The following is a 14,044-nucleotide window of genomic DNA, read 5'->3' on the forward strand; positions in this document are numbered from 1 at the left end:
CTGTATCTTGAGACATTTTGTATTAGTTTTTAGATGAGAATATTGACAAAACCCAACTTAACTCAAAAAGGGATTTAAAGATCTAATACCACCTCTCCTGTACTCAATCAATTTAGGACTCAGTAGAGCTCGTACTTGCTACTTACCAGCAGGACACCTTCAGATAATTTGATTCTGGGAATAACATAATGCTTTTTCTACTCATGGCAGATTCCCCTCCAGATGTTGTGCTCTGGAAGCCCTTGCTGTGGTTTCTTGCGCTGTGGTGTCTTTGTAAATGCTGCAGCTCATAGCTGCCGCGAACAGCACCACATGAGAGAAATTAAGACACTTTATATGAAGCTTTGAATGCTTCTCTGAGGGGAGGCTGCCTTCTTATTTAGACTGGCAGAACCAGAACTGAATCTAATAGAGCTATAGTGGAAGAGACGTGGAGGAGAGAAAACTCGCTTCTTCGCACAGGGAGGACTTTCCAGCCCACTGCCTGGAGGAATGAGGGACTAATCCTCTAGGATTGCTCACGTATTTTTGGAGATTCAATGGGAATTGCAAGCTGCGGTTTGTTAACACAGAAAATAAACTGAGCAGTGCTGCAGAGGATCAAAACAACTTTAAAGGCTTCTCATGAACCTGTATGTTTATGTGCTGTTCATGCACTACATGTGCTGTGAGAATGCAACCTTTCTCTGGCAGGTCACCTTCTCAGTAAGTATAAACCAAACCTGAAGATGAACCTTTATGCAACAAGTATATTCAAAAGCTTGTTACACAAATCAGAGAAAATAAAAATATTTAAATAAATAGAATAATAAAACAAACCCCACAAGAACACACAAACAACAGTATGAAACTTCTTTCCTTCAGATCTTGCCATCTCTCCACAATACGAAGCCCAGATAGACCTCAACAAGAAGTTACACAGGTAAAATTAACCATACATTTTGCTGTAGCTGGATTTCTCTTTATCACAGAGCACCTAGCATGGCTGCGACTAAACATCTTGCTGAGAAAAGCAGTACATCTTCCTACTTCAGACATTTAACGGCATTAACATCACCAGATTTACAGCTTCTCCCACACTGTCTCTGTTTCTCTCTAACTTGGTGAGTTTTTTCAGACAGTAATAGAGATGTAAAAGGAAAATTTGAACTCAACCAGACTGATCTATAGTGCACTGCACTCCATTTCCTTAGATCTGATAACATCTCCCCATCCAAACACTTCCTTGCCCCTCCTGTGCTTTCCTTCTGCAGCATCCTTAGCTCTTTGCTTGGTCCTTTGCTTATACTTCCATCAGAATTACATGCTGTAAACATCAGCTCTGATGCCCTTATGATTTAGACTGTTACCATTAGACACATGAAATGAAACCAGGAGTTCAGCCTTGGGAAGACACAAGGGGTCCTTTTAGATTAGGGTGGGTGCCATGCACAGGCAATGGCTCATGAAAAGGGAAAAAGTTGAACGAGATGGACCTTGGTTTCTCTGAGTGCACAGAGAGCTGACTTTTCCTGTGAGCTAGGCACTGGCTCAAGAAATGATTACTCAAAACATCACTTGCAACTAAGCCAGATTCAGATTTTATACCACCAGTTCTTCTTTTCTTTCAAGCAGAATGCAAAGCCCTGCACAATCATTGCTGCCTTATCGTGAGTTTAACTAATGTGCTAGAAAGCCACTGCTGTCAAAAGGAAGGGCAACAATATAAAATAGAGCCATTGACCTCCTGCCATTGAACTTACTGGTCACATTTGCTCTTATTTCAGCATGAGAAGACTCAGGTCTAGAGCATTCGCAGAAGAAGGATCTTAGAAGCCAGTCATAGGGCAAAATTAACACCTGCTGATTGATCAGGATTCTAGTGATTGAATTTTCTAAAAGTAATGACAACATAAAAAAAAACCCATAGTAGCACTTCTCTCTTTTCCCATCTGTCCAGAACCCACTGCTCTGGTGGTTTTGGTTTAAATAATCTCTGCCCTAGAGAAAATAGTTCCTTTGACCTTTTGGGAGGGAAAAACAAACCCCACTTTTTTCCTTTCATCCCACCTACATCCTACATTTGAATCAGTGCACAGAAGTAACCAGGTTTGGCATTGGCATTTTATGTTTTCCCAACAAGCTTTTCTGTATTAAACCCTGACTCTACAGGAATAAGCACTCTTTTTGAAAACCTGTTTCTCACTTACTGGGTTCATATAAGATTTTGGTTTAGCCAACTGTAAATTATCTTTTAATAAATCCACCTTCCTAATATTTGGAATGATACTGATGCTTCTGGTAGGGGACACATGAGGAGGAAAATTCTCACATGGATATTTAGGATCATACTGTATAAACAGTTACAGCATTCAGTGTCTGCAGAAAATCAAGTGGCAAATCAGCAGTGAATATCAATTATACATCTGCTGCATAGCAGAGGCAGATGGCACTTTAATTGTACATCCAAAACATTATGGACAATTTTCCTCACCCCAGCCTCATTGAAATAGGGGCTTTAGCACCTAAAAATACCAAGGCAGGATATGTGCACAATGACTCATCTAAGAATTCATGCCAGTTTGGAAATAAATATTCCACCAGTAAACCAATAATAATCTCCAAGTTTCTCAGCTCATATGCAACAACTCATATGTATTATCTTGATCTAAATAAAAACTTTTATTGATGAAAAGAAATAGGACAACTATACGGGTCACACCACTCAGAGTGTGAAATTGTCAAAGAGTTTGAAGATCAATGAGCAGATTGCATCTATAGAAATTGGAAATGTCATGGAGATAAGTGAAATAATATGGATTTACACTCTCCTCCCAGCTTGATCCTAAGAGAAGAAACATCAATGGTTTTCTGCAATGGAGGAAGTTTTATGGAACTCAAACAGACTCAGCTATAGCTACTGACCACAGAAGAATCAATTGACATGAGCCTACGTATGAAAGAATGACTCTGGCTACCCAGAGACAGTTGTGTTAATGCACAAATATCAGAAGTGTTGGGAACGCTCACTTCATTAAAGATCATTAAAAATTAAAACTGAGCGCTCTCTTATTCAGACATGACTCTTTATCATTCTGTTTGCATAGACTTTGTCAGTTAAGCCCCCCCTGCTTTATTATACAGGGACAATAGTGCAGATTTCAAATAAGATTTGTTCTTTACTCCCATTTTATACAAAATTGGGTTTTTCATTCATCTGCATGGTCATAAAATCTTAAAATGTCCAGCAGGTCTCCGACATCAGTTTAGTTCTCATCATGCAAGTGGATAGCACTAATTTCCTCTTCTCCTCCACAAATACATGTGGGGCTAGCCACAACAGATATGTTTTATTTGCGATGTGAGAACAGATCATAGAATCATAGAATCATAGAATAGTTAGAGTTGGAAAGGACCTTAAGATCATCCAGTTCCAACCCCCCTGCCATGGGCAGGGACACATTTCCTTGGGAGAAATGTAGAAATTACCGAAATCTGTATTTACAAGTGGTATCTCAGGTAGATCACTACACAGAGACAAAGCAAAGAAAAACATTCAAAGGACAAAAGGCACTTCTCTACTTTGTAGCTAAGGTGTAATTCCTACCAGTGATTCAAAGTTCGCAGGTAAATTTCACATGGATGATTCTTTATTTAGCTCTTCAAATTAAAATGGTCCATTCAAACCCAAGAAACCCCCTAAAATGACCTAAGCACTGCCTGGCCAAAGTAAAAATTTAGTGAAAATAATCAGTCAAAATATACCCACAATACAAAAATATTTATGCTGGAACCAGCCTAAGGAGCAGGTTTAGCTTTTTCCTTCTTGCAAATGTGGATATCAGAGACTGATTCTGATATTAGACACAGAATAAGAAGAAAATTCAAAAGGAGCAATCCATTGGTAGAGGCGCCTGAAAAAATAATCCTTTCCTTATGTACTGCAAGGAGGATGGTGACAAACTGAGGTTTTATATTAATCAATAGGGCAATACAGGTCTCTTCATATGGAATTATTTAACTACTGATTCCAATGCAAAATTTCAAAGTGGGGGAAAAACGACACTGTTAGGAACTTCAGCAAGTTATGAAGCTTCCCCATCCTTTTCTTGTGCCATAACTGTACCTTCTGCTGTCTGCAATTTTGTCTATTTAGAGCTGAAGAGCTTTCTTGCCATGTCATTAAAGCCAGCAGTCTCAGAATACTGATTCAAGGACATTTGTCCATGTGAAATACCATATTTTAAACATGTGATTAGAGAAAATAGGATTCAACATAAACTTGTATTTAATATAGTACTTAATGCACTATAATTTGTATTTAATAAGTACATTATTATTAATATCTTTACAAAGGAAGGTACTAAAAAAAATGTTTTCCACTATTCTTTTGGTTTCATTACCACTGTCTCTAACTAGAAAGTAAGAATTCACAACCACACCAATTTGCCGAGGGAGGAAATACAACTAATCTTCCTTAGAACTGTCAGGTTTCAATTCTAATTTTCAATAGAAACATCACCCTGCTGCTCTGGGGACTCTGACCTACAGAGCAGTTTGAGGGACGGCACAAAAGCAAATCTCCCTATAGCTTCTGCTTGATCTGCAAATCAGAACCCCTTCCCAAGGCAGTAGAATAACCAGAACAAAAGCTGGTTTACACGAGAGGGAGATTTTGGCCCATCACTGAAACCTTGGAAACTCAATCTAAGCCTGAGGTATCAGGACACAAACATATGGTCCAATATGTATCAACAACCACCTCATTTTCCCTACCCAGTGTCCAGTGCCTTGCTGCTAAAGAAGCCAACAACAGAGTTTGGTTGGGTTTTTGCTCAGTTGTTGTCCAGCCCCAGGGATGGCCAGTAAGAACCAGTGCCAATCCTTTGGGAAGGCCAACATTTTTTGCCCACATAAAACCAGATCATCATCCTCTCAAACACTTCAGCTGATTGCTCTCTGCTGTTAAGGACGTGGCCAAAATCTAATCCCTTGGAAATCAATGTAAATGTGGAATAATTGGGAACGGCCTTTGTTCCCAGATCTCTGAAATGAGAGCAGGACAAGGAAAATGGGTTTTTGAAAAGCTCATGCCAACTTCTTTCTATTACAATAGCTCATATAGCAGCAGTGATAATGACCTTCACTAGATATTTCCATGAGTACTAATGACCTGGGGTCAATGGCCCAAGGCATAGTTTTATGCAGTCAGCTATCACAGCCAGCAATTAATTTCCATGAAATACAACGTGCTTTGACCACTGTGGCTCGATTAACATTATATTATTAAAAATGAAAAACATTTCAGTCTTATTTACTGTGAAGCCGTCCTGGATTTTACTTTACTATATTAGACAAAAAAAAAAAAAAAAAGCTTGAACCTATATTAAGCCAAACATATGCTGTACAACACTCCTTCATTAACTTTACACAAATTATGGGGAGCCAAAACCTAGCGTCTTGCAACACAAGGATTATCACAGCCTGCCCACAGATAGGAAAATATTGTGGAGCAGAGCTCTGTGTGAATTCTGCTTCTGCACCAGCAAAACCTCCCTGAAAATCATTTTCAGCTCTCTGGTGGCTGTAAATGGACTGAGAGGAGGGAGGACAGCGAAGGACGCACTGCGGAAAGCAACCCTTCACTGGCAAAAGGTGGGTAAGGATAGGAAGGGAATGGGATAGTCTGTTTTTACCAATATCTCTCTAATTAACTTACAAAGAATATCAGGGTAGATTACTTTTGCACCCAGATTCATGTTCTATCAGTTTACTTCATTATATTTTATTATTTCAGTGAGGCTTTTGCAACGTGCCCTGAAAAAAAAGCACCTTGGGCTCAAGTCTCATGGTTCCTGATCAGTTGCTGGTATTACAGCATGATCATTAGCTTGTTGGAGACCTGAGAGGCTAAGGCCAGGCACTAGAACTAGCATTAGGAGGTACTGGCTTTAATTTGGGGGTTATCAGCTTTAATATCATGAAGGATGCATAAAACTGATTGATAGGATTTTGTGTGTAGATCCGTTCCTCTAAATAAGGTTCTGGCATTCACTATGGGTTTTGTTTCCATTAAATACAGACAGACATTTCTGTGTGCCTCTGCCTGTCTAGGAGGCTTCTCAAGTAGGGCTTTGAAAATACCACTTGGTCTCTGCTGGACAATTTTGAGCTAACAGAGCTTTCAGTAGGACTTCCCAACACAATATGACTGTTCAAACAGGCAAGCAGGAACCTTGCTGCATGTGCTTTGAGAGTTTCAGCATCAGGCCAACCCAAAAATTCATATAAACGAGAAAATCCAACTCTCTTGAAGGTGATGATAGTTTCGGGTTAGTTTGACACTCAGTGCCATTAAAACCTGTTTGTGAAATGACTGGTTTCAACTCACTTCTGCAAGTTTCCGTGCTTTTTGATATTTGAAAGCAGAGAGAATTAAGACATTCTGGGGGCAAAATGGATGCATCTTCCTGGAGAGGTGCAGGGAAGATGGTTACCCGAGGTTTGCCAGTGATGGCAGGGATGGGAGCATCTGATCCTCAGCAGCATTTATGGTGGCCATGGAGAGCCAGGGACAGCATGCTGCCTGAGGAAAGCCCAAACCTCAGTCCAGTCCCTCTGAAAGACCCCACATGCAGCTGGTGGCTTCTGTTTTCAGTAAGACATGAAATAAAGCAGCCATCACTGGTGTTAGAAGACTCCATAAGCACCCACAGAACCATCCACCTGAACACAGCCCGTATAAGCACCAAATCACAAACCCCTGCCTTTTCATGGGATGTACCAAGGAAGGATCCATGTGGGACTTCTGTACATCTTCGAGCCTTGATGTGCAAACCACACTAGCCTGTTGGAGGGCTGGATCGTTGCCTTGCTGAGAAACTATGAGTACAGTAATTATGGGAATATGACATTTGTAACTAGAAGGCAAAGAACTGAGAAATTGCAAGCGCCCATTGTTACGAGTTTTTCCTGTGTATTAGTAGCTATTCACAGCCTTGCATTTAAATTGTGGCAATTACAGCATTTTTAACATTTTGTTTTGCTTTAGGGATATCAGTCAAGCTTTCCAATGCATTTCATTTCTGAAAAGTGAGAGTGACATTATTCTTTTATATATTGTCAGAAGGAGTTGTCATATTTAGCGATCTTTTCAATCTGTTAATATGTTCCTTTCCTCCTAATTGTAGAAGAACTCCAATTAATCATAATGATCATTTATTCAAGTGCCCACAAATTCTCTTGTACAAATAGCGATGCTGTAGAGCATTGGGGAAAAAAAATCAATGGCCACATCTCTGATGAGATAATTTTGACACTCATTCAGAATGAGCAGCTGGCACAAGCCATATTCATAATAAAATAAAAATATATATAATAAACCATTATCCTTACTCCTGTTTTAAAGCATAGTAATAATTAGGAGAATTCAGATGCAGAAACATTATGGTCTGCTTCTTCCACAGCACATTCGTGCAGAGGGACAAGGAAAGGGAAGTTAATGGCATGCACTGGGGCAGAATCGAAGGGATAATGATTTCGCAGCCCTGCAGCTCAGATGGGTAAAAGGTGACATCCACCACAGGGAACCCAAGAGTAATTCCAGGGAGTGTTTAATCTCATTCAGCTGAATTAAATCACAGTGTTTGAAGTCTTGGAGTTTATGGAGGAATATAAGAAAGTTCATATAGAATTCCATGCTAACGGAGGAATTTATCAACAAGAAATGGCTAAATTCCCAGTCCACAGTACCAAGCAGCCACAAAGCACCAAGCAGGAATTTGCTACTCCCATCAGATCCTCTAAAAGAGCAACCAGCACAGCTCAGCTAGTGCTATTTGTGAAGCCCATTAGCAAATTACTGCCTGGCTGGAGAAGGAAGGAGCCACAGAGGAAGGGAGATTCCTGCTGGCACAGCTCCTTCCCAGTGACCTCGCATGCCACAGTGCATTATCATCTCCTGCCCAGACCTTCTAGGAAGGCTGTGGATGAGGCCCACACACCTACACAGTGGAAACATCTGCAAAAGGAGCATGGAGAGGGCTGCATAAATCGGTGTTCAAGTATCGACACAAACTTCATTTTGGGCATGAAGCTGAAGAGGACCAGATGTCAGCAGTGCAGCTGATTCCTGCGGGAAGGCATTACTCATTCCCAAGCAATGCTGCTCACACCCAGACCCATGTATTGGTCATGCACTGCTGACATGTCACACTGCTTCAACATCAGATGAGAGCTGCATTAATCTCTACACCATGCGACGGCAAGGAATGAATGGGATTTGTTTTCATGAAAGGAGCGTGCCAAGCATAGGTTCCCTTCAAGGTCAACGTGGTCTGCAAATGAGGTCGCAGCAAGGAGATTTAAATGTCAAGGGCTTTTGCATATACTGTCAACATAGAGATAATTTAAGCCTGAGATGAGAGAGGCAGAAAATGACCTCATCCTTCCACTGAAACCTTGCTGCTCCCAAAGGTTTTAATATGATCCTCCAAGCTGAGCAATGCTGCTTCAATCTGCCTAGAGGTTTGAGTGGGACAGAACATAGCTTTATGGTGTGCGGGATCAGTCCTAGGTCTAAATGGAGCTTAGAATCTCTATATCTTTTTGGTTACCAAATTTGCCTTCACAAGTTGTCCTGGTTTAAATCGCAACAGAAAAGCAGACTTAGTCCATAAACACTTAATAGTCAAACATATGAAATGATTGTGAAGTAGTTTATGAAATATCCAGAACATTGTTAAGTCCAACACCTCAGAAGCCAACCAATCAGAGTGTGGCCCTCATGGCGTTTTGTAAGGATACAGTCAAATCTGAGTGTGTTTTAAGGGCAGTCCTACAGACTTCAGTGCTATGCTTCAGAAGAATAATCAGATCAAGAAGAATCACCTTGTTCTGGGGACTTCAGCTTGAGGGGGGGGGAAGGATGATTCAGGAGAACCTTCTTGGAAAGGGAGACTAGAAGCACAGCAGCAAACTGGGGTTTTCAGTGGGCGACACTGAGATGCCAATTGTGTATGCTAAGGTTTAGGAACAGCAGTTTTCACACGTCTTCCTGTTGTAGTTGTCTGCCTTAGACATCTGTTGTAATGCCTTCAACCCAATGGAAGAAGGAAACACCAAGGATGGCAGCCCCAAGAATGGGCTGGCTAGCTAATTTCTCACTCTTCATCCTGGGCATTGTGAACACCATGGGCTGAGTTAATGCTCCAAATTCCCTGTTGTCAGTGTTTTCCTTCTTGAACAACAGAGATAACCAAGCCTTATGTGGTGAAGGTCACTTAAGATATCTTACATGCAACTCTATTCCAGCCTCCGTGAATGCAACTCAGACACAAAAGAATGAATTTTAGAGTGCGAAAGCATCACACAGTCCCCTGAAATGAAAGATGGTCCTCCAAACAAAAGTAGTTACCATTAATTTACAAGTGCTCTTGTTTTCTAAATGGTAAATTGCTATTTCTTCGAGGAAAGATTTATATATACAGACCAGAGAGAAAAGCCGGAAAATACTTCAATTGGATAAGAGGGGGTGAGAGGAGCTAGCTGGAGCTCCAGCTTTTCTGGAAACAGAAAACCACACTCTTCTTCCCTACTGTTCCAAGATCATTGTAGATTAATTGGTATACACTGAGCTGTATACTTTGCTCACCTGAACCTTCATTGACATTTAACGCTCATTAAGTAGTGTTGGTGTTATGACCTACAGTAGTTTGAAGGTCAAGTCCCTAAGATCTGTTTTCATGAGCTGCAGTAATGCTGTCTCAGGAGACACCAAGTATCATAACTTATTGTGCTGTTAAAATCTGGACAATCAATAAGTCTGCAGCTTTAAAATTTTACAATATACTAATAAGAGAGGCATAAAATCTTACTGGTATTTCATTTACTCCCATCAACGTTAATGATCTTAACAGAGCAGGTGTTACCATTCCTAACAAGACATGGTATTTGCTATTTCATGCTTAGGCGCTCCCTCCTCTTGGTTCACAGAAGCTGAGGAAACTCTGCTTAAATGATTTGATAATGCTACGGGCAGAGCCACTTTGAACACAGTTCAGCCCAATTTTCCCCATGAATTAGGCAACATCCTTCATCTACTGTGATCTTTGCACCAAGGTAAAGGCAGGAGTTCTACAGACCTGTCACAGTCCAGAGTCATTTGTAATACAACTCATTTAACAGAATGGAGAAGCAGCGATTCTATTTGCAGATTGTAGTCTTTGTATGGAAATAATACATTTATGTCAGGAAAATATAAGCTTAAGTTCTTCATTGAGCCTTTTCCCTGGCCTAGGACTAAAAATAAGGGGAAAAGAATCACTGAAAGCAGGGGAAAAACAAACCCAAGCATCTGAGTGTAAAGCTGGCTAGAAAACAAGATCAAAATAAAAACAGATTCGATTTTGATAGTTCATTGTAAGGTCATTTTCTGTCACTAAACTGAAGCAGGACCTGCCCACATAAGACTGCAGGTTTAATGAGATCTTCTGGTGTGCCAACGGCTGCAAAAGCAATGTGCATCTCCTCACTGACCTGCTGCCTGGGAACTGCTTTAGGCCATGTCAGCTCCATGTCCTGGGCAGCATTTAGCAGGCATAGGTAAGCCATTACGAGCTGTCATCACAGCAGGCACCTGGAAATCCACTGCGTCCCGTGTGCAGCTTTAGCTGCTGGTGCTTACTGATGCTTGGTACCTATGTCCTATAGATGGTACCTTTATAGGAAGGAAACCTCATACCTTGTACATGTCCATCTTTCTCTCTTGACCAGAAAGAAATTTGGAATAAGCAAGCTCCTAATTTGGATCACTCAATTCACTGGAAAAAAGTTCCAGGGAAGTCAAATAATGGCTCTGTACCTTGGTTTCTTTACCTGGAACACAAAGTCCTTTGAGGTACTCTATTGAGAAGGAGATATTTTCAGACTAAGTATGATGCAGCACTGCCAAATGCTGCTGATGATTGGTTCTCATAAAAAGTGGATGGTTGGGTGCACATACTGCATCCTATTGCAGGGGGAATGCAGTACTGAAATATTCCTCATTGCTACAACAAAACTCTCTCAATGGAAAAAGCCCATCAAAGTATTAAAAGCTACTTCTGCAGACTTCCTGAAGACATCAATTCCTTTAATCTCTGGACAGTGGTAGTTTTAGAAGAGATGCAATTATAGCTGCTCATTGTGGGATGCATTATGCAAGAATTTATTATTGATTCAAGGGGAGCCTGCTCAAGCATGCAATCAAAGCCAAGGCAGAGCAGAAGGAAAAGGATGAGGTTTCTATACTTAACTGAACTGATTCACAATCCAGGAAAAATCTAAGGCAAAAGAAGCAGTTTTCAAAGCGGAGCATTTTCCACACCAAATCACCTTTTCCACACCCGTAGCCAGCCTCTAGCACCAGACCATCCTGAAGCAGATCCCAGGGAGTTACACAAGTCCTCTCACAACCCAAAAATACATCCACACCACCGCAACCATCCACGGGGTCAAAAGCGAGGACTCTTTTGTTGTTCCCCAATCCAACCCAGTCCATCCTTATGGGGCTTGGAAACCACAGCAGCCCTGTCCAAGGCTGTGCCTAAGGTGACGAGACTTGAGGGACCCAGGTTACAGGCCAGAACTGTAGAAACACCCAACCCACCTCAAAATTACAATTGGGACAAGGCCATGTAGCTACAGAAAGCCACATTTTAAGGCAAAAAATTGTGGTCAGCTTGGCACCACACCAGAGTTTGACAAGGTCTGTTCAAGGAGGACGGAGACTGGGGGAGGACAAGTTGAACTTGAGAATTAAGAGGTTAGTGAAACTAAAAGCATGTACAGCTTAAACAGTGATACAGGGGTGATAGGCACCCATCAATTTATCTTTGAAAGAGAAATAGAAAGAGACCATTTAAAAAGGAAGGAAGGCCAGAGGTAAGCCAGAGGGAATAAAATGAGCTTAGACAGCAAGTCAGTCACTAGTAAATATAAAACAAACCATGCGGAGGCTTAATAGCGTGTTTAGCATTTTGAGTAATGGACATAAAATTTGCTTTCCTCAACTTGACCTTTGTTAACAACCTTAGGCATGACAGGGCTATTATCCTGCAGCATTCCCGTTACTAAACTCATTATACTCCTGAGTGCTAGGGACCATTTCCTAATACAATCAGCAGAGAGATCAGTAATAATAATTATATACATACATATATAATGCACGTATCTCTCTGCATTCACACACGCACACGTGCATGCACACGTGTTCTTTGCTTATAACAGCTCTCCAGTGGAAACATTAGTGACATCTAGGCAGAAAAATATCCATCAGAGATCTTACATTACCAACACCCCTGATACTGCCGAATAGAAAATGGCAACAAGAGTAGGAGAAAGGGAATAAAACATAAATCAGTAAAGCTAAACAACTCCCTAATACCAACCCCCCCCCCCAAAAAAAAGGGTTTATTTTAATTGCAGCATGACAGTGGCATGTTTCTGGGCTCAGCCACGTGTTTTGCTAAATAATCTTCTTTAGAATATTATAAATACGCAGAACCTTGAGAAGTAGGTCAGTGGCTCAACATGTTGCAGCAAATAGCTCAGATAAATACCAGTCATTACCCTGTGGTCTGCAGTCAGTGGCAGGTCTGACACACTCTACAGCTAGTTGCATGGCTATTCACTGCGTTAGAGGACCATACCCCAAACGACACAATATCTGAGTACCTGGTCGCAGCTAACAACATAACCCACAGATGAATCAAACTCTCCCTCTCCTCATTTAAGTTGTCTCACAATCAGCAAGGGCAAAAGCAGGAGAAAGCAGAAGGACGTGAGGATTCGACACTGATATAATGAACACAAATATAAACCACAGCTCAGGATAAACCCCGATACAAGTGCCAGCTCTGCTGGAAAGGTGACTTCAAAATGCTGCTTTAAACATTGGTCCAGATGCATTAAAACCCATCATGGGAGGAACGTCTCTGTGTAAGCACCAGAGAAGCCCTTTGCAAAGTTCCCCGGGACCTGTAAAAGCCAAGTGATGGCTCCTACAAAATCCTCCTATGGATTTGGTGCCCTGAATCCGTGCGGTGCAGCTCCCCTCGCCCACCCCCCTTTCCAAATGGATTTCAGCAAGCACTCACCATCAGCAAGCTCAGAGCAGATTCGGGAGCACGCTGCACAGCCATCTCCTCTCTTCCTATGTACAAATCCTCCCCACGACTCAGTCAGCCCTCGGCCCTCTGTCACAGCAAAGCATCCACAGAGCCCACAGCTAACTGCAGGGAGAGAAACCCCAAATCAGGGTCGGAGAACATTTGCAAGAGGAGGAGAGGATGGATGAGGGGGTGGGGAGGAGAGGAGGGAAGGAAATAACCTTCTCAGCCAGGGAAAGAAGCTTAAGCTAGGCCAAATTTTACACTAGAGAGAGGAGGAAAATGAAATGGAGAGCCTGCTGGAGGAACAAGATACTGGGAGCTGCCGGATATTTAAAGCTCAGGTGCACTCCGCCACAGCAAGCAACGCAGGACACGCATCAAACACCTACATGACAGGTTAGGTCCAAGCCATCCTCCCCCTGCCCCAGCACGCAGACTATAATGAATTGCTGTTAATTGCCACTCTCCTTCATCCACTAAACAAATGCCTGTGTAGCATAAAACTGCCATGCCCCTGACTTTCCATCTCCCTGCCTGCCCTGGAGATGTTAGAGCAGAAACAATGTCAAATATCACAACGTACCGCTTCCAACAGGGTCAAACCTCTTCTCTCTTCTTGCAAAGCCCTGCTTTGCCTGGTTTTGAAAGCAGACGCCTGCATAATACAGACATGAGCAACGAGTGAGAGGAGCCAGAACCAGGAAGCACCCGGCGTTCACTTGAGAACAGCAATTACCTTTATCATATTCAAGCAAGAGCTGAGTTACACGCTGACCCTTTTCACCTTACAACACCCCCTCCCACCACCAAAAAAAAGTCTCTTCCTCCTCCTCTCCAAATGGACTCAGCTCCCTGTGGAGCTAACACACTTCCCAGAAACATGTAATTACACAGGCTGTTGTGTTAGCGCTCTG

At 41.9% G+C, this 14,044-nt stretch overlaps 1 protein-coding gene across 1 annotated transcript in view; it reads right to left on the bottom strand.

The window, feature by feature from the left end:
• FRMD4A (FERM domain containing 4A) overlaps nucleotides 1–13,160 on the bottom strand; it is a gene marked incomplete at both ends in the record, with an annotated part of 371,294 nt that extends 358,134 nt beyond the window's left edge. Inside the window, one exon of the mRNA XM_080618704.1 lies at nucleotides 13,116–13,160. Coding sequence (XP_080474830.1) covers nucleotides 13,116–13,160 — 45 coding nt within the window. The remainder of the gene's footprint in view (nucleotides 1–13,115) is intronic.
• Between the last annotated feature and the right edge of the window lie 884 nt (nucleotides 13,161–14,044).

The sequence above is a fragment of the Psittacula echo genome (assembly GCF_963264785.1).
Source record: "Psittacula echo genome assembly, chromosome: 1".
In the NCBI taxonomy this organism is placed as follows: Eukaryota; Metazoa; Chordata; class Aves; order Psittaciformes; family Psittacidae; genus Psittacula; species Psittacula echo.